General features: G+C 37.3%; 1 protein-coding gene across 2 annotated transcripts; it reads left to right on the top strand.

Annotated features, from left to right (window-relative positions):
* The first annotated feature begins 3,921 nt into the window (after positions 1 to 3,921).
* sec22a (SEC22 homolog A, vesicle trafficking protein) lies at positions 3,922 to 15,653 on the top strand. Of its 2 annotated transcripts, none has more exons than XM_066687744.1 (7): positions 3,922 to 4,085; positions 6,174 to 6,378; positions 7,274 to 7,437; positions 7,542 to 7,721; positions 10,118 to 10,236; positions 10,731 to 10,796; positions 12,872 to 15,653. In XM_066687744.1, exons 2-7 carry the CDS (start codon positions 6,197 to 6,199, stop codon positions 13,070 to 13,072), a joined length of 912 nt encoding a protein of 303 aa, XP_066543841.1. In that variant the 5' UTR covers positions 3,922 to 4,085; positions 6,174 to 6,196; the 3' UTR covers positions 13,073 to 15,653. The 2 variants fall into 2 exon arrangements, with proteins under 2 accessions (XP_066543841.1, XP_066543842.1); XM_066687745.1 differs by lacking the exon at positions 3,922 to 4,085 and adding an exon at positions 4,119 to 4,331.
* Positions 15,654 to 18,675: the final 3,022 nt, after the last annotated feature.

The following is an 18,675-nucleotide window of genomic DNA, read 5'->3' as shown; positions in this document are numbered from 1 at the left end:
CAAACGTTCAAGTGTTGCTGAGGAATATTGATGTTTAAATACTTTTTTGTGCTTCTCATTATTTACCCCATTTTTAGTTGTTTGCCAAGTAAATATATATCCACCAGCTTCATGGTGTACTGGTATAGAGGGAGACTGGGTTGTCCTGCATTGTGTACATTGTAGCGATAGAGAAACAAATCATGCCTGACATGCATATATTTTTGCTTGTTAATAAGTCATTGCTCCCGTTTCATCATGTTTATTATTATTTGTTTTCTTCTTGTGTCAAATAGGACAACTTAGTTCTACAGACGGGTTTTATTGAAGAAGCACAATTGGACAGCTGACAACAATGTATTATCCTGGAAGAAAAATGCATTTCAAATCACTGCATTCACCATTTATTTGATGTTGGGTGCACTGCCTTGATCTTTTTGCCACTAAAACTTTGCAATGTGTTCATTGTTATAAGAACATAAGACGTTTACGAATGAGTCTATCATCCAGTCTATTACTGAACGATCCCAAAGAGTTGGCTTCAAAACGAGGCTTATGTTCCACAACTCCTCATGTAAAGATATGTCTCCTGTGTTCTTCTCTAAGTGCCTTTCAACTCAGTTTCCATTTCTGTCCCAAGGTCTTTATATCACTGTTAATTTTGAAAAGGTACTGGGGACTGACATGGACTGTAACGTTCGTGATTTTGAAAACTGGAATACATTTCCCGAGTGATCATCTCAAGTGCAGGCTGAACATTTTCAGTTATCTTGCCCTGTCCAAATACAACATTCCCCTCAGAGCTGGGATTGGTCTGGTTGCTCTCTGAAATGCCTCCAGAGCAACCGCAATAGAGCAGATGTTATTTATGAAAATGCCAAGATATCGATGCCTTCTTATAAATAATGCCTGACCTAAAGCAGGTCAGAAGGTGACTTTACATTTTCAGCCAGATCCGTTTTTTGTCCCTTGTGCAGCTGTCTGTGCCTTTTGCCATTTAACTGATGTAGGGTTTTTGTCCTAGAGGAGGAATACAAATGGAGTTGAAGGCACATTTGAATATGACGGGAAACCTTTAACTTTTAATATATGGCCTCTGAATTGAACCGGGTTTCTTTCACTTGTCATGTGTAGAAATCTTCCTCTGTATTTCCTTCTTGTAAATGATACTCCGATTAATGTATTACATGTCTAAAACTTACAGAAAAGCCTGAATAATGCCTTTATGCCAGTAAATCTAATCCCAATTTAGATCCTGCTGAAGAAATTGAACATTTCATCAGCAATATGGTTTTAAGAATAAGTTCGATATGAATACACTGCTGAGGCTAAGTCATTCATCTCAAGCTCTGTTGCCTAATCCAAACTCCTGTTAATAAATATTGTATGCAGTGTTCGGCTACAGTAGCCACTTGATTAATGGCCTGGAATGTGAATGTAAATATCCAATCAATCACAATTATATTGAAAAACATATTGCAGGACCAGGCAATGGCTATGGCTATTGAAATTAGAGTTTTTTTGTAATATCTCAGATGAACACATAGGGCAAAGGTCAAAGAAAAATCTTTTAGCAGGAAAAGAAAAATCATGAATTCAGTCCATATACTTACCAGAGAATATCTCATTTTCTATGGTATGCAAACCTAGTCCTGTCAAAATATGTTTGCTTTCTTTTTGATCATTTGCCTGCCTTCACTTGTGTTTTTTGATTTCAATGAGCTATGAAAAGAATGAAAAATGAACACTTTTGTTTTAGTTTCTAAACAGACCGCTCTATAAATGATGGGCAATTAATCCTCAGTTTGTCAGAAGAAAAAGTAAACCCTGACGAATGAAGATTCATATTTTTTAAATCCCAAAGTCATCAAATAAGCATTTCTGAGACTAAAACTGACTGTAACTCCCTTTCTTGGATAATAGGTTTCTCCAGTTTGAATAAAAGCGGTGTAACAAGGAATTATTATTGCAGCTAATTGAGAGAATCATTGTTTGCTGACTTGCATTGTGGAAAACATCAGGAGGGAAAGGGTTAAGGGTTGTCTGAAGCATGCATCCACTGTGCCATTATCGAGGAAGACAGTAAACCGGAGCCAGTCTCATTGCCGAAGATAAGGTGCCGGACTAACTTTCAGCAACCGTTCCTAATTTCCTGTATCATTGCACCTGAAAACTGTTAATGTTTTAGTGAAACGTGTAGCCTCCTGTGTGTCAGCATCGCTGTAGAGCAATCCCTCCATGATATTAGCTGTAAGAAGGCCATTCAGCCTGTTTGATAGATGCCACTTTGTAATGTCTCTCTCATCAACCATACTGAATACTCATTCACATCACACTCAATGTATGTACATTATGGTACATTTTCACGGTATTTATATTACAGGATGCATTTTTCAAACTGGATCCAAATGTGTGCTTGAATTACAGTCTTCTGAATAAAAGTCCACTGTGTCTTTGACTGCTTCATCTCTGGATCTGATAATGAACAGTGATGTATGTCACCGTGCCTCAGCACCGGGATTGCTCTGAAATACAGAGAAAGGACGACGCTGAGCGATTGTAACATTAATTGATTTGTATAACTCGTCTCATAACCGGCAGACAGATCCTGGGGTTAGTGGCTCTTGTGTTTTTAAATTCCAATATGCTGTTTGAGACACTCTCACGGGCTGCGATATCCACTGCGATAACTGTGATGAATGAAACCATAGCAATCTGAGCATCAACCGATAAATACATGTCTTCAGCTCTAGTTAACCCAGACATTGACCCTGCTTTATCAAATTGTCCCACAGTGTATCTGTTCAGAAGATTTGGGTGATTGTTCTGCTTGGTTGTATTAGCAGTTGCGATCTTGTTGGAGATGGCGATAATGATCACTTTGGTTATAATACAATGAGCGTTTGGAATTTTAAAATTATTTGAAGCAAATAATATAGACATGAATATTCAACTTAAAACCTTATTTTAATCATTTCATAGTATTATACAGTGGTAAAAAGCTACTTGAATTATTAGGCAGACACATAATTGTCTCCTTAAGTCAAATGTTGACACAAAGTCTATCTTTTTGTTATGACATGTCTCCTTAATGTAGGCTATTCATATATATTTATATTTATACATACATGACATGGAAAAGGGAGGCTATATATTGAAGCATCTGGAAACATCTTGGGGAGGCTTTCATCCAGCAGTTGATCAATGAAGCATTTGAGTTATCATGAACACACCTGCTTAGATTCACCTATATCAACACTGCCACATTTCCAATGTTAAGTACAGTTCAAACCTCCTGATAATCAGCATAGACAGACAAGAACCTGTACCCTAGTTGCAGCTCCTACCCCTAGCAATAGCAGTTGAGTGCTGCAATAAACCCCATATGGAAACTTTACATTATTATATAATGTATATAATATATGTAACTGTTCCCACACACACCATTTATAGAAGGCTGAGGGTATTCAATTCATTAGCTTGCATGTTTTTCTTCTCTTTTCTTTTCTTTTCATTTCAGTGTTGTCAATACAACACACCACATATAAATAAGGAAATACTAAACTAGCATGCTTTTAAGCAAGACAAAAACAAGTGACATATGGCTGGAAGAACGTACACTCAAGTCTTTAACACAAAATGCACGTTTGCCCAGACATCACTGTCAATCTTTACAGTCAAAGACAACCTATATGTGTAATATTTTAATTAATCAGAGAAAACAGAATATTTGGTGTGGCTTTGTATATTGTGTGACTTATTTTTTCAATCTGTATTTACTTTCCCATTCTATATACCTCAGTGACTTTCAAATAACTTGTTTAGGTGTGCGATTGTGCTGTAATGGTGGTCCCTGTCTAGGCAATGGGCCCCTCGGTGTCCCAGAGCAGCTACAGCCCCTTCACTCGTCCCGACACCAGCGCACTGTGATAGAGACGGATACCCACAATGCAACAGTGCAGCCACGTAAACACAGCCGCCTGTCTGCAGAGGGATACGGGGATGAAATGTAACCCATAATAAGCAATGCGACGCCTTTTTTCTGGGACAAAACTCCGTCCAGAGCACCCGTCATCGGCACCATTTTAATACCCGGTCACATTCAGGTCAGCATGCACTCGTTTTGGGAAACAATTGTCTTTATCGTTGATATTGGCCTGCTTCTTTACTTTCAATGAAGCCCAGCGGCGATACAACACGATTCCGGCAGCTCCTCTATCCACAAGCAGAGTGATAATATAACAGACATACCGAAATGACATTTACAAATAAAAATGTGCCTATGAATAAAGGGGAATACGTTGAAATACGTTTGCAGTGATCAGTAGAGGCTGGGGAGAGGAGGAGGCACGGTTTGTATTTGAATCTTATTGTTCAGTGACGCTCTGATTTAGGATACTTTGTTGCATTTTCAAGTAACGCTTCTCGATACATCTTTGCAACTGTTTCTTTCACTGTGTGGCTGCAACAGCATAGCAATAGTTGATGCATCAGGACTGTGTTATGGATATTATTATTCGCACCCAGCTGGATGGGCGACACACGCCTGTCACTCCGTGCATATATAGGCAATACAGTCCACATGTGAGAACAGACAGCTGTGTGATCTGGGCTTCAATGTAACAGTTTGGTTCTTTACCTTTTTTACCTTGTGGTATGACTGGGGTAGATCTCTTTTTCATTATTGAGTTATTTGGGGGGATAGAAAGTGCCACTATCCCAGTTACTGTGCGTTAGTTGTGGCGAATCTGCGGCAGAGAAGCGAAAGTGAAAGGGGCTGTGACGTCAGGGGGAGGAGGTCAGAGGTTAGAGTGAGTGTTGAGCTACACTTTGTCCTGGTGGATTGTTTACAGTACATTTGCAATATTTCTGTGGAAAGGGGCTTGCTCGCATTTCAGCCCCCCATCTGCTCTGTTTTGCCTTTGAATTCACCCACCAGTACCACACATGCCCAAAACCACAGGGACCCTAGCCTGTGGAGCAGGAGGCAGGTGTTGAATGAAAAGGCATGTTGTGTGCAGGGTGTTTGGTGAAGCAATGTGTTTGTCAGGAACTACAGTTTATTGGACATCACATGAGCAATGGGCGATTGCATGAAGGTGGACATCCATGCTAAAATGACAAGTGTTTGACCAGAGGACTATTGTGGGGCTTTAATCAATTCGATTTTCAGTTGTGAGGGTCATATTAGTGTTATTTTGTGTATCAGAATAGTCATTGTTTTATTCTGTTAGTCATTATTCAGAAGAAAAGCAGTTAATCTTATAATGGAGGTGTTAAATGCATTATTCTGAAGACATACACAAAATATTTAGAACTTGAAGTTGTTGCATAATTGTCAATTTAAGTGGATATATACAACCTCTATATTATTGTTTAGCGTTCTATTGTTCAGGCTGTATTTACTGTCAATATTTACTATGCCTCCGGTTATATTGTAAACAGTGTCTTGTCTGTTGTTTAATCAAATTTCACTTTGATGGATTCTTTAGTTATTTTTTTCAGGATATTATGATTGAGTTCAAACTGTTTTTGCATGTACTTTTTCAATTTAACAATTTGATAGATTGGGTTCTGCTTTGACAGTAGTTCTACAAAATTAGTCCATAAAATGTGAATTTAGATTATGTTGATGTACTTTGTCACAATACTGACACCTGGTTGCTGCTTCAATTCATGAATTAATCTTTTGAATCCCTGTCCACATGTATATATTAATGGAAATAACTTCACCCTTTAACTTGTTTGCCCTTTATTCTGTTTGAACTTAGAAATATTTTGTGGGGTTTATCTATAAAAGGTAGTATGCAAATCTAAGATGGCAATGATCTCAAAGCACAAGAAATTACTGCAGTTTTTGTTTTCTTTTCACACAGCAAAAGGTGAAAAACATAAAATATACCTTTTTTTAATTATGGTTTCAGGGCAGAATCCTCCATGATATTCAGTTTCAATATGATACATCTTTCACAGCTATTGCCACAATTAAGCCAAAGAAGTCTGCTTTTCTTCTAACCATCAGAAATCCACAGCACTGCAGTAATAGAGCTTCACAGATTAAGGTCTATACAATGTAACTGCTTACCCAGAGATATGCTTGTCTATGTAAATATAGTAGAAACAATGTACTTTATTCAAATGTATAACTATCTTTGTCAGTATTTCTGGTAACCACATTTTATTTCTACACACAGGTGGGCAGTGTCAGAGATTGACGATGTCCACAGTCCTGTTTGCTTCGGTGGTCCGGGTGCGAGATGGTCTCCCTCTGTCTGCATCCACTGATTATGAGCAGGATAAAGGATTGCAGGAGAGTAAGAAATACCTGAAAAACCTCTCCAAAAAACTAAGCCAGTTTCCTGACAGGTGTATGCTGAAAGCTGGACAGTACAACATCAAGTAAGTGTTTGAGAATACCTTTCCCTTTACATGCCATGTTATATTTAAGAGCCATACTGAAGGGTTGAAATGTATTCTATGGCATGCCTAATGCTTTTATCTTCAGCAATAATTATATATTTTTCTCCATCTCTTGCATTTTTAAAATCACCCTGCTAACTATTGTATTTTAAAAAATGTTTCAATTAAGGTGAAACATTACACATGAAAAAATATGCGCTAGTCTTAAAATGATGTCTTCTGGGGATTTTTAACTCAGATCTATGTTTCCTCTGGGATCGTATCGTTATTTCACTTCTTACTCTCTGACATGCGCTATTCATCACCCGAATTTCATAAGTGGAATAAAAGAGGAAGCTGTCTATGTCTTTCGCTGTGAATGAGTCATGCATCTCTTACATTCCTCCAAGGAGGCGTTAAAGCTCTTCCAGAAATGCTTTGCACCGTTCCTCTCGGTGCGTAGTACCAGCCTCGCATTGCCAAACTAATAATTGTAATAAACACATTTAATGCTGTTTATGCATTGTAGGTGAGAGATTTCTCTACTGATGTCTTATGTTTTAGTGTTAAGCTTTTGTCAGTGTCCTTGCTATGTGTTTTTGCTGGTCTGATAGCAGGACATTTACAAAGTAATTATCCATGTTTTCCAACTAGGAAAGAGATGTGCTATTTACACATGGGCATAATAAAACTACAGTATGATTGCTGTGTTACATGCAAAGAGTTGAGGTGACCGTTGCATTTTTTTAATGGAGCAATATTGTCACATCACTCAAATCTTTACCTGAGAGGAAATTTGTCTTTTAAGTCGTGGTGGGCACCATTTGTGGAGTTGAACAGATGAGAAGACCTGGTGGATTCATGCTTTCATTTTGTTTCCCCTCTCCTGTTCTAGTTTTACAAGTTCTTTAGGGGTCAGTTATATGATGGTGTGTACAGAGAGCTATCCCAATGTCCTGGCCTTCTGCTTCCTGGACGAGCTGCAACGAGAGTTTATCGTTTCGTACGACACAAAGCGGATAAACAGTGCTGTTCGACCGTACTCCTTCATTGAATTTGGTGAGTGGGTTCCTTTTGTCCATGTTTAACTTCAAACATATTCTACCCGTGTTAAAAATAATTACTCTTTCATCAAATGACTAATATTTTTCTTTTAATCGAAGATAATTTCATTCAGAAGACCAAACAGCGGTACAACAGCCCTCGGTCCCTGTCAACGAAGATTAATCTCGCCGACATGCAGACGGAAATCAAGCTCAGACCGCCCTACCAGCTCACAGCTGCAGATGTAGGGACCGTCAATGGATTTTCACACCCGTCGCCCACCAAATATAAGGGAATAGGTAAGATTTTGCTTAAAACATGTGGACTCTTTTATTTGTGTATTTTCTTTAAGAAAGTTTTTTTTTTTTTTTTTTTAATAGTTGTGTAAGTATTTAAAACAGTCAAAATGAACAGCAGCTATGCATGTAAAGGCCCTTTCAAACAGACTTGCACTGCTTCTCTAATAAGACGTGGATTGTTAATCTGTGTGTCTGAGGTTTTGGTGTCTGAATGGTAGGACAATTAAAGTTATTTTAGTATTATATATTTTTGTAATGGTGAACCCAGGGCCAATAACAAGTTTATGCCTAAATTGAAACTGCAATTTACAAAGCATCGTTACATTATTATTATTATTATTATTATTATTATTATTATGATTATTATTATTATTATTATTATTAATTTCATGGCAGACTTACTAAATATAAGTGCAATACAAAGTGCAATAATACAGTGCAATTCAAGGCATAATATATTTTACAAGTTCCAATTTACACAAGTGTATACAAGTGCAGACAGGATGTTAGGTCACAGTCAAGGGCCGAGGGAAAGGGAGCGTAGGGGAAATCAAAATAAACGATACAAGTGCTAGTAAGGCAAAGCAAGCAGTATGACAGTAGATGATTTCGAGTATGATTTTATAAGATAATCAGAAAGTAAAAATGAAATTACCTACTGTCTGAAAATAAATTCCTAAAGGGAAGGGACACTAAGGAACGATCAAACATGCTTTTCTCTTCTGTTATTTTCCCCCCTAACCCTGAGTTAACTGTAGGAATTGTCTCTGCATGTAAGAGGGGACTGTGGGTGGTAGAGAAAGGGAGGCCCACTCACCTGTTTAATTTTCTATCAAGCTGGCTTTAGGAAGTTGATGGTTCAGAACCCTTGAAAAGAGTGGCATATTTAGGCAGAATGGGTTTGATTGAAAGAGGGTGTTAAAAAGTGAGGTGCTGGTTAGTGTTGCATTGAAAAACATCAAACGCTGCCAGCTGAGTAACTCTGCAGGGGAATCTTCAAAACCTTACTTCCTGACACTCAACTGTTTTCTTAAAAATCTTGTTTTCTCAGATCAATGAGCTTAAGCATTAATAGGTCATTTTTTTCACTTGCAATTGTTTAACTGTAGAAGTATGCCTCTGTTTAAAATAAAGAATAACAACAAGAACAAGCAGAATTTGAGGAGATATTTAAATATATTTACTTATTCCAAAGGTATGCAACCATGCAATAGGAATGATGAGCCTTTTAAAATAAGTTATAGATAGCAACTGAAGGATAGCACAGTGGAATTCAAATTGTTGTGTTTTTATGCGTAGATGTTTCTTAAAAAAAAAAAAAAAAAAAAAAAAAAAAGCGAAGACTTTTGCCTGCTGAAGAACATAAAACATCTTGAGGTTTTGGAAGAAAAGATTTGTGTATCCCTTAGGTTCCCATTCTATATTTTGGGTATTTCTGTTACAATAATACAACTTTTGCTCTGCCAAGTGACCTTTCTTAGATTTTTCTTTTGCTGCAACTGTTTGTTTCCCATTGCCTTGTGTACCCCTAGTTGGCTAAAGCCAAGTACGGTTTGTGCACCCCACTCTGTATTGACTTTCTGCTTCAGTACTTTCACTGTTCGTACCTTCACACTCTGCTGACCCAGGCAAAATGATTTAAATATGGTTCGCTGCAGGCTTTGTCCCCACATGCGGTGCAGAGCGGCGCAAACTTTCTTTTCACACTTTATCACACACCTCAGATGGCTATAGACAGAGCTGTGCGTGTCAGGGGGGGACGGGACTGCGAGCACATGGTCCTTTACATGCATCAAGTGCATTAACTCTGGAGGGCTTTGAATAAAGGCTTATTTTTCTTTACATTGAGGAGTTCTATAGAGGTTTAGCTAGTTGTTTGAAAGCAGGCATTGTCTGTTTTCAGGGATGTAACTTAAAAATCTGCCTTCTCCTGTTTCTATAGCTCAGTTTGGCAGAAAAACAATTTGTTCAGAACAGGTCCGTATGATCCCAGGCATATTTTGCAGTGAGGTTTGCCCAGTGTGGGTGGAACTAGTTCCCAATACAAAGCTTGTGCTTTTTCCTGACACTGTGTTCACAGTACCTTCAACGCTGGCGTAGCCCGAGAAATTGCATCGGAAAATGACTAATGAAATAATTCTCACATCTACCCTAAATTGTAATCACTATCCCTATGAATGCAAGTTTATTTCCACATCTAATATCTTCCATATAATTAAATTAGGAGATGGAACCCCCCTCTCTCTCTCTCTCACACACAATACAGGGTTTATTAGTTATATACATTTTAATTCATTAAAATGTCTTTTGCTTAATATTTCTTAGGCCAGAAATGACAACTTTAATCATTAATCTGTGTGTATAAATATGTATTTATTTATTCTATTCCATTGTAGCTCCAAACCAAATGCTGGAGCCCGTGACTCTTGCTGGGATCGTGTCTTGTGTGTTAAGCCTGCTCTGTGGCGGTCTCAATTTAATCCGTGGAGTTCATGCCATTGAAAGCATATTGCAGGTAGTGTATATCAATGACTCGAGTAAAGGTTCCCATGGGGAATTAAAAAGGTTAATGATTGAATGAATGATTCTATGTTATCATTAAAAACATGTTTATGTTGAAGCTTTATACTATATTTTAGTGCATAAATTCCAAAATTATTCGAAAATGTTATGCAACCATATTATGTTTTAAAAGGTGATGCTGAAATATGTAAAATTGTGTACAGGATTTGTCTCGGTATGAGATTTGAGTAGCATGAGCTAGTGTACAGGGTTCGTTAATCTTGTAACTAGGTGGATAGGCTTAACATTGCCCCCTACCGGACAAACAAAATGTTACCATTACAAATGACCACAAGTCATAACTGCAAGATTAAATTAACTATATTAAACAATGGAGATCCAATTCATGCAGCAGAAATGCACTTGTAAAGCGCATTATGAGATTATTAAAGTGCATCATTTTTTCTGCCAGATTTGCAGTAAATTGTAATTTTTTCTAATTTTCAGAATGAGGATGAAGACTTTAATTATGTTATTGCCTTCTTCCTTGGAACAGCAGCCTGTTTGTATCAGGTCAGTGAAGGCCCCTGTGTTGGTTGACAGGAGAATAACTCACAGATTGTAATTAACATGCAGGCCCTGTTATTTGTCTCTTTCTGTCCATGGCGCCAATCCCAGTTTTATGCACAGTTTGGGATTTAAGAGCAGAATGTGTTTTCAGTTATTTGCATAAACATCTACAGCAAATAAAACCTGGAGATTACAAAATCATCCGTGCCTCTCAAATAAATAAGGCCCTGCTTTTTACGTGACCTGTATTCTTAGGCTTCACTCAAGTAGTCCGCTTAATCAATTATTATTGATTTAATAATCTCCTCATTCCTTTAATCCTCTCAATTTGTCATTCTATTAAGGCAACAGCTACAGAAATGTATATAAAGAGACATGGGGCACTTTATTACTAATGTTGTATTCAATATTATTTCTTCGATTAATATTAAAGACATGTAATTGACGTGTTTCAGTTTACTAATAGGAACACACAGTTTGTCAACAGAAGAGTAAAAAACAAATCACTGATTCCTGGAACAATATAAAATACTGAAATCATAACATCAATGCTCTAACATTTTATATTACAAAGATAAAATAAAAATGATAATAACGCCAGGTTTTTTGCAAGCAGCACATAAGTGTCTCCATTTCATGAAAGAAAATGTGTTTTGCTATTAAATTTAACCTTTGTCAATTAGTCATAAGAATCCACCGAATTGATCTTGTGTTAAATTGAGAACTAATTAGTCAGCTTTAATCCAAAATTCATCCAAAAAAGACATTCTACTGCCGTTTTCTTTTGCATATGATCGGTACTTGTCGGCATAAAATCCTGGATTGGAATATAATGGGGGCACTTCCAGGTCCAAACTACATCCTGGTTCTGGGTTGAATATCCTTACTGCCAGCAGAAAGTTATGAGCTCATTGAATTAAACTTTATTTTGTGCATTGAACCAGCTTGTAGTAATTAGTAGGTTTTTCAAAAACGTCACGTAAGGTTTTTACAGTTTGTTTATTGCGGTGTCTGTACTGTGTAGCTCTACTGCCATTGCTCGGTACGTATTTATTATTTCTGCAACTGTATTATATGTTGGATGGACTCTCACTTGACAGCTTTCAGATGACTAAATCAGATCCACCCGTCTCTTGCCAAGATTTTAAACTGCGCACATCTGTAAGCATTTTCTGGAGATCCTTCAACACTACAGTGTTTGGTGAAATGTACATTTCCTTTTCTATGAAGACAGTCTGAAAAGGGTTGTATCTGGATTGATATTTAGCAGCAGAATCCCAAGTGTGTTATGTGTGACTCAGGTGGCAACTTTATGTGTGAAGCACAGCGTTCTTGTTGCATTGCTTCTGTCAGGTGGTCTTTAAAACATAGTGTTCTGCTTGGGCATTGTTTAAACTTTTTTTTAAATGTGGCAACCAGCTTGTCTGCTTTTGGAAATGTATTTGCCCAGATATTGCTGGCAAGGGCTATGATGTGGGCACGACAAGTGAAATGTACTGAATTTGGCAGTAAACCTCAGAGAATGTCATTGTAGCCTTTGTCATGTAACTGGCACTATTATGCTTTCAGTATTTTATATAAATTGTTCTGGGAATCAGCACTGATTCCCCCACCCCCACCCCTGACTCTTTTGATGACAGACTGTGTTCCAATTAGTAAACTGAAACATTTCAATTATTTATTTACACATTCTGAGAAATTATATTGAAAAGACGTATTAGTGATACGGGTTGCATGACCAAATAAACTTCTGCAGCTGCTGATACTCAATCAGTGTGTCTAATTGAGATGATTAAAGGAATCAAGAGATCGTTAATGAAAATGTAAAGAAAATGAATCAGACTACATGAGCACCTTGCGGTAGGAGGAAAGTGCAGCTTAAGAAATGTGGTCACGTACAATGCATAGGAGGCAAATTCATGAAGTCAGTGGATTTTCACTAATCACAACTTAGATTTAGAAAATTATAGGCTAGTGTTAAAGAAACTAAGTCATGCTTTGTAACAGTGTTTATTTCAGTACTGATATGTTATTGTTTGTACCAGCATATAGTCACGATATTATTCCCTTGTTTCCAGTGTTACCTGTTTGTATACTGCACCGTATGGAGGAACTTCAAATCTTTCCTGGCTTTTGCTTTAATCTGCCTGAGCAACATGTACCTGTATGAACTGAGAAACGTGTGGCAGATCTTATTCCATGTGACAGTGGGGGCTTTCATCACACTGCAAGTCAAACTACGGCAGCCTCAAGGGAAAGCCCCCGACTACAATGTGTGAGACGGACACTGCCCGAGAAAAGCCCTGGGACACTGAAGGGGTCCTGCCAAATACGGGGCGATTCTGACGCAGAGACGGCAAATTCCTGCTGAAATTCACAAAAACTGAAAACCAAGATGGAAGACCAAATACTAGAACGGTTGACGCTGCTCGTGGTGAAAGTTCCCAGTGTGTCGGAACGATGCATTTCACATCTTACAAGTGTGTAAGCATGCACATCATTAATACTATGCAGGTTTCAGTGCAGCACAGCAGAGCACATTGAGGATGTTTCTTCATTTCTATGAGTTCAAAATGTTTATTTAGTTGTTGTTTTTTTAAGCCATAAAGGCCTCATTTTTACTTTTAAATGTGTACATCTTATTGTTATTTATTTGGAATGACCAACTAACTAATTTAAAGGCTTCTGTGAGCTGCACAAGCTTAGTCACAAGCGGAGACTTTCACTAAAACAGTTGACACGCACGCTAGAGAATGGGCACCTCTGGAGGTTCTTTTATGTGAATTAAATTGTTGCGGACTAAACTGGTGTTTTTTTTTAATTAATTGTTTTAGTTTGTTTCCTAAATTATTAAACAACAGATTCCTCTTCATCTTCTCCATTCTGTTTTCATGAATACCTTTCATTTTATTTACCTCCTCTGGATAGATAAAGCACCCCCACCCCCCAAATATCAAAATAAATAGAAGAAAACCACAGCCTGACTTAATGACTACTAGAAAAAACAGGTCTTGGTGCAGAAAGACGTTTGTCAGCAGTTCTACTCGAATCATGTACTGAAATCACGACTTCACGATTCTATATTGAGTGACAATACTGCCAGTTTTATAACAGTAGTGATGGACGCTGCTGTATTTGCCTTAAAGTCCTCATAAGTTCGCCTAATGTGTCCCTTTAAGCGCTGCTATTTTGATAAACCCTATAGTGATGCTTGAGGCACACCTTTCATTTCTATCAGATGTATCATACTTCATAGTGTTCAGCTGGATAAAATCAATCTCTCAGTGAAGTTGCTGGAAACTATTTGTCAGAAGGCTGGAAGAACATCATAAAATACAGGGTTCATATTTTCTGACTTTCTTTTTGGGTTAATTTTAAAACCTTAATTATATCTTTGAAGTTTAAATGTCTAGTGATTTTTAGAGGTAGTGCATAGATATAAAAAGTGAACTATAATGGAGTGTAATGCCCATGTCTACATATATGTTTTGAGACTGTATGCATTGACTTGTTTGTGGCTGCAGAATTAATATTTAGAGCATAACAAACATTATACATGCATTTAAAGAGATTGCTGTAACAATTTAATAGTGTTCTGTAATTATAAAACGAGTTAAATAACCTGTGGGCATAAATTGTATTATCTTCTCAAATAATCAAATTTGTGAAACTGTCTGTTTATAGTGACACGCTCTATTGGATTTAAATGGCACAGATAGGTTGACAAAGAACTCCTCACCTCAGAGTCTGACCTACAGGAATAAAGTACAAAGCGGCATTTCAATGTTTTAATAAAAATTATATAAAATATTTATACAAGAAGCATATTTGATTTCAATTTTTCAAATTTCAGACTGTAATGTATCTGACGTTAATATATACAGTGCAAATATATTCATCCTGGAATGTGAAAACTGGTTCTCCTTTGTTTACTTCATTTTCTGCATTCCTCGTCTTTAATTTCTAAAGTAAAATACATTATTATGGACTGCCTCCCATTTTAAATTGTTCATGTCTCACTGGGCTGTAATGTTTCAGCGTTTGACAAAAGGCACACTAGGGAAGAGAATGAAATCATGGGCATAGACAATAATAAGGTTTAATGTGTCTGCTGGTGAAACTATGCAGTTGTCCAAATTCATTAACAGTGGCATAATTGTTTTAATAAACCTCTTTCAGAAATTAATTTCCGTGCATTACTGCATCGTAGCTACACTCATTAGTTTTTTGTGGGGTTTATGCTTAAATTGTGTTTTGCAGCTTCATAAATACAGTGGGTTATGATGATTAAAAAGCACCAGATTCAGTTGGCTGGTGTGTATTCACTATTTTGTGCTGCATATTTCCATAGCAGTAGCTGAGCATTATCTTGTAAGCGCACAGTTTCCTTCAGTGTTGCCATGCTGATAATGGCAGGCTGAAATATTTCTGAATTTTCCATTGTGTTTACATCTCCCATCTCAACACAGGATAAAGCGAATAATAAACCGCTGAGCAGAAGCTTTCAGGGTTACCGTACGCCTTGTTTAGACTGTTCATTGCAGAGATCAAATGTAGTTGGATTCTGAGAAAGTATTAAAGGAATTATTTATAAACACTGTAGTATGTTTAATTTTAGCTGATACTCATTAATTTTAGATCTTTTAAGGTTCTGAGTGATTATATACAATACTCAGTGTTGTTTGGAAAACTACACCTTGGAGCAATGAATAACTCACTTTATAAGCATCATGTTCTCGGAGCAAAAGTGTTCAATATTTGCATAATTGATGGGTTTTACAATGCGTGTGGCATAATAATGCTTTTTGTTGTTTACTTCATGTTCATGTAAACCAATAAACAACAGGAGCTTATTTAATATTTCATGTCTAATCTGTCTGTGCGGGGGGGGGGGTTCATATACCAGTCTCCGAAGTAAAAGTACATTTGAAAGACAAGCAAATAAAAGCCTTCTGAAGGTGTGACAGGAAATCTATTGAATGAAACAAATTACACACATTACTGAAATCGGAAATACACACACAAGGAGCAGGTAGAAGAATCTGGAAGAGACCTGCTTCCACACTTTCCAACCATTCATAGATTAAATAACACCACTCCAAACATTCACGAAATTCCTGAAAGGCTAACCCCCATGTCCAACAATAAAACATGTCAACCGGGCAGCTAAAGTGTGTGACACTGCTGTACTGAACACAGATCAGTCAAAGAAAACCAGGCTGAATGTTAAAGCACAACTAGCATTTTCAGCTGCGCAACTTTATAATTTGGGAAGAACTGGAAATGAAACGGTTAAGTTTAAACTGTTAACTGGGAGTTTAATTAGTGTTAGGGTTTGTGTTTCTACTGGTTAAACTGTGACAAGGTGAGTAGAGGATTTAGTTTAGCTTCATATTTGTGTGTTGGCCAGGGTTGGGGTTCTGGCTAGGGTAAGTACTAATAATCGGCTAATAACCTAATCCCCAACTCCAGCCAATATTTCGTTTACCAATCAGAAATGCAACCGTGACACTATTAGAAGTTTACAGGGTAATCCTAGCCTACAGCGCAATGCCTGACCCTAATCTGAGTTTAGACCTAAATTCCCCCCCAAAATATATAAATACTGCAGGTGGGTACAGAGCTACCTACTAATCTCTACCGCTTTGAAATGCATTTCTCCACCATAAAAACTGATTCATAGTACCACAAACATAAGGTGTGATGAAAATAAATGCATTTTGCGAACATTTAAAATGAATTTACCAGTCCATATTTTATATCCAATGTCATGATCGCAGTATGTGTTGTGTAAGCTTGACTTTTTTCTGCTTTTAAGGACGATATGAGCATGATCCATGAATATCACGCGCACTTTATTACAATATAATGTCTAGGAGTGGTAAAGCACATAGTGTTAATCATTACAGTCAGAAATGCTTGCGTTGTTGTCTTTGAATCTGAATTATATTCACTGGGACACAAACAACGAGGAAGAACAATCCTTTAAGTACCTCGAGTGTTGACTGGAGTAATAAATATGTTGTAACTGCAATATCCTTCGGCCCGAGTGCCGTATTTTATTGGTTACTCAGAATAACTGCAATTCCGAGGTAAACATCTTTTAGACTTCTATTGGTTCTTCTTCAGCAATTAAGATCTACCCATTAAGTAATTGATGTCCTCAGTGGCGATTCTTTATTGGAAAGTAACAGATACTTCTTGTCTCGCTTTCTGCATCATTGAAGATACAGTACTGTGGGTACGAGAGATCAATAACAGCAGACACCCATGAGCCATGAACTGCTGCTCTCCAGATTGAACACAGACAGGACTGGGGGCTTTTATGAGGAGATGCAGCAACACAAGGGTGCCTTGAGTTTTATAGGACTTTTTTCCTTTTGAAGTAGAACAAGGACAACTTAAGTTACATTCTTATCAGTAGGGGGGGACGCAGGGAAAGCCATGAGTAAAGGTGCACTGTCTCCCCCTACTGGGGATCTGGATTCTGGATCGTACAGTCTTGATTTTTCAAAATGTGGTCAGAAATTAATACATAAGTCAGATTTTGTAATGAAGTAAGTGAAGCGTCTATTTTAATCAGAAGGGTTCAGTTTGTTTTTATAGAAGTAAGGGATGTGGGTTTTAAGAAAAGTTTTAATTATGTTTTACATTTTGGCAGAATACATTAGTGGACTCTGTTTTAGTAATGCCTACGTATTCACAAGTTGTATAGAAAATGTTAATGATAATTGTGTGTATCCTATATCAGCTCCCAACCTTTGAAATCAGCATATTTGTATATATAAACCTGGGGAGAGATGCTATTATAAATATATGCATTATTTAACAATAAAAAAGTAAAATGTTTTTAAATATAGATTTGAAAATACGTATACATCAAACAATATTAATAATAAGTGCTTCAAGGTACCTATTTGAATGCTGAATTACATATGTGTTGGCAGATTTCTCTGTGGGAGTGTGTGTAAGGGTACACTTTGGGCATGAAAAGACAGAACTCAAAAACAATTCCTTTGGCAGGTTTAACATTATAGCAATTTATTTGCATGTAAAAAAAACAGCATAGTGTTTCAACTCGATTTTTAAGTAAAGACAACTCAAGTTAGAAAGATGCTTCTGTTTTATCCTCATGTACAATTTTTTTCTTTTTTTTTTTAGGAAACATCTCCCAGTATCATTTTCAGCTTAGGACATAGTAGATAGATCTCTGCTGGACATACAAGGGTCCACGTGCATCACATCTCAAATTAGAGTTTCATTCTTAAAGTGCTTCCTCATATAGTGTCTGATATATTCAAGAATGGGAGACATTGGTAAGATGTACCTTCAGTGTTTTACCAAAAACAAAAATAATATATATATATATATATATATATATATATATATATACACTCACCTAAAGGATTATTAGGAACACCATACTAATACTGTGTTTGACCCCCTTTCGCCTTCAGAACTGCCTTAATTCTACGTGGCATTGATTCAACAAGGTGCTGAAAGCATTCTTTAGAAATGTTGGCCCATATTGATAGGATAGCATCTTGCAGTTGATGGAGATTTGTGGGATGCACATCCAGGGCACGAAGCTCCCGTTCCACCACATCCCAAAGATACTCTATTGGGTTGAGATCTGGTGACTGTGGGGGCCAGTTTAGTACAGTGAACTCATTGTCATGTTCAAGAAACCAATTTGAAATGATTCGACCTTTGTGACATGGTGCATTATCCTGCTGGAAGTAGCCATCAGAGGATGGGTACATGGTGGTCATAAAGGGATGGACATGGTCAGAAACAATGCTCAGGTAGGCCGTGGCATTTAAACGATGCCCAATTGGCACTAAGGGGCCTAAAGTGTGCCAAGAAAACATCCCCCACACCA

This window comes from Amia ocellicauda, chromosome 16 (genome assembly GCF_036373705.1).
Source record: "Amia ocellicauda isolate fAmiCal2 chromosome 16, fAmiCal2.hap1, whole genome shotgun sequence".
Lineage (NCBI taxonomy): Eukaryota > Metazoa > Chordata > Actinopteri > Amiiformes > Amiidae > Amia > Amia ocellicauda.
This window is presented reverse-complemented; position numbering and strand designations above follow the sequence as displayed.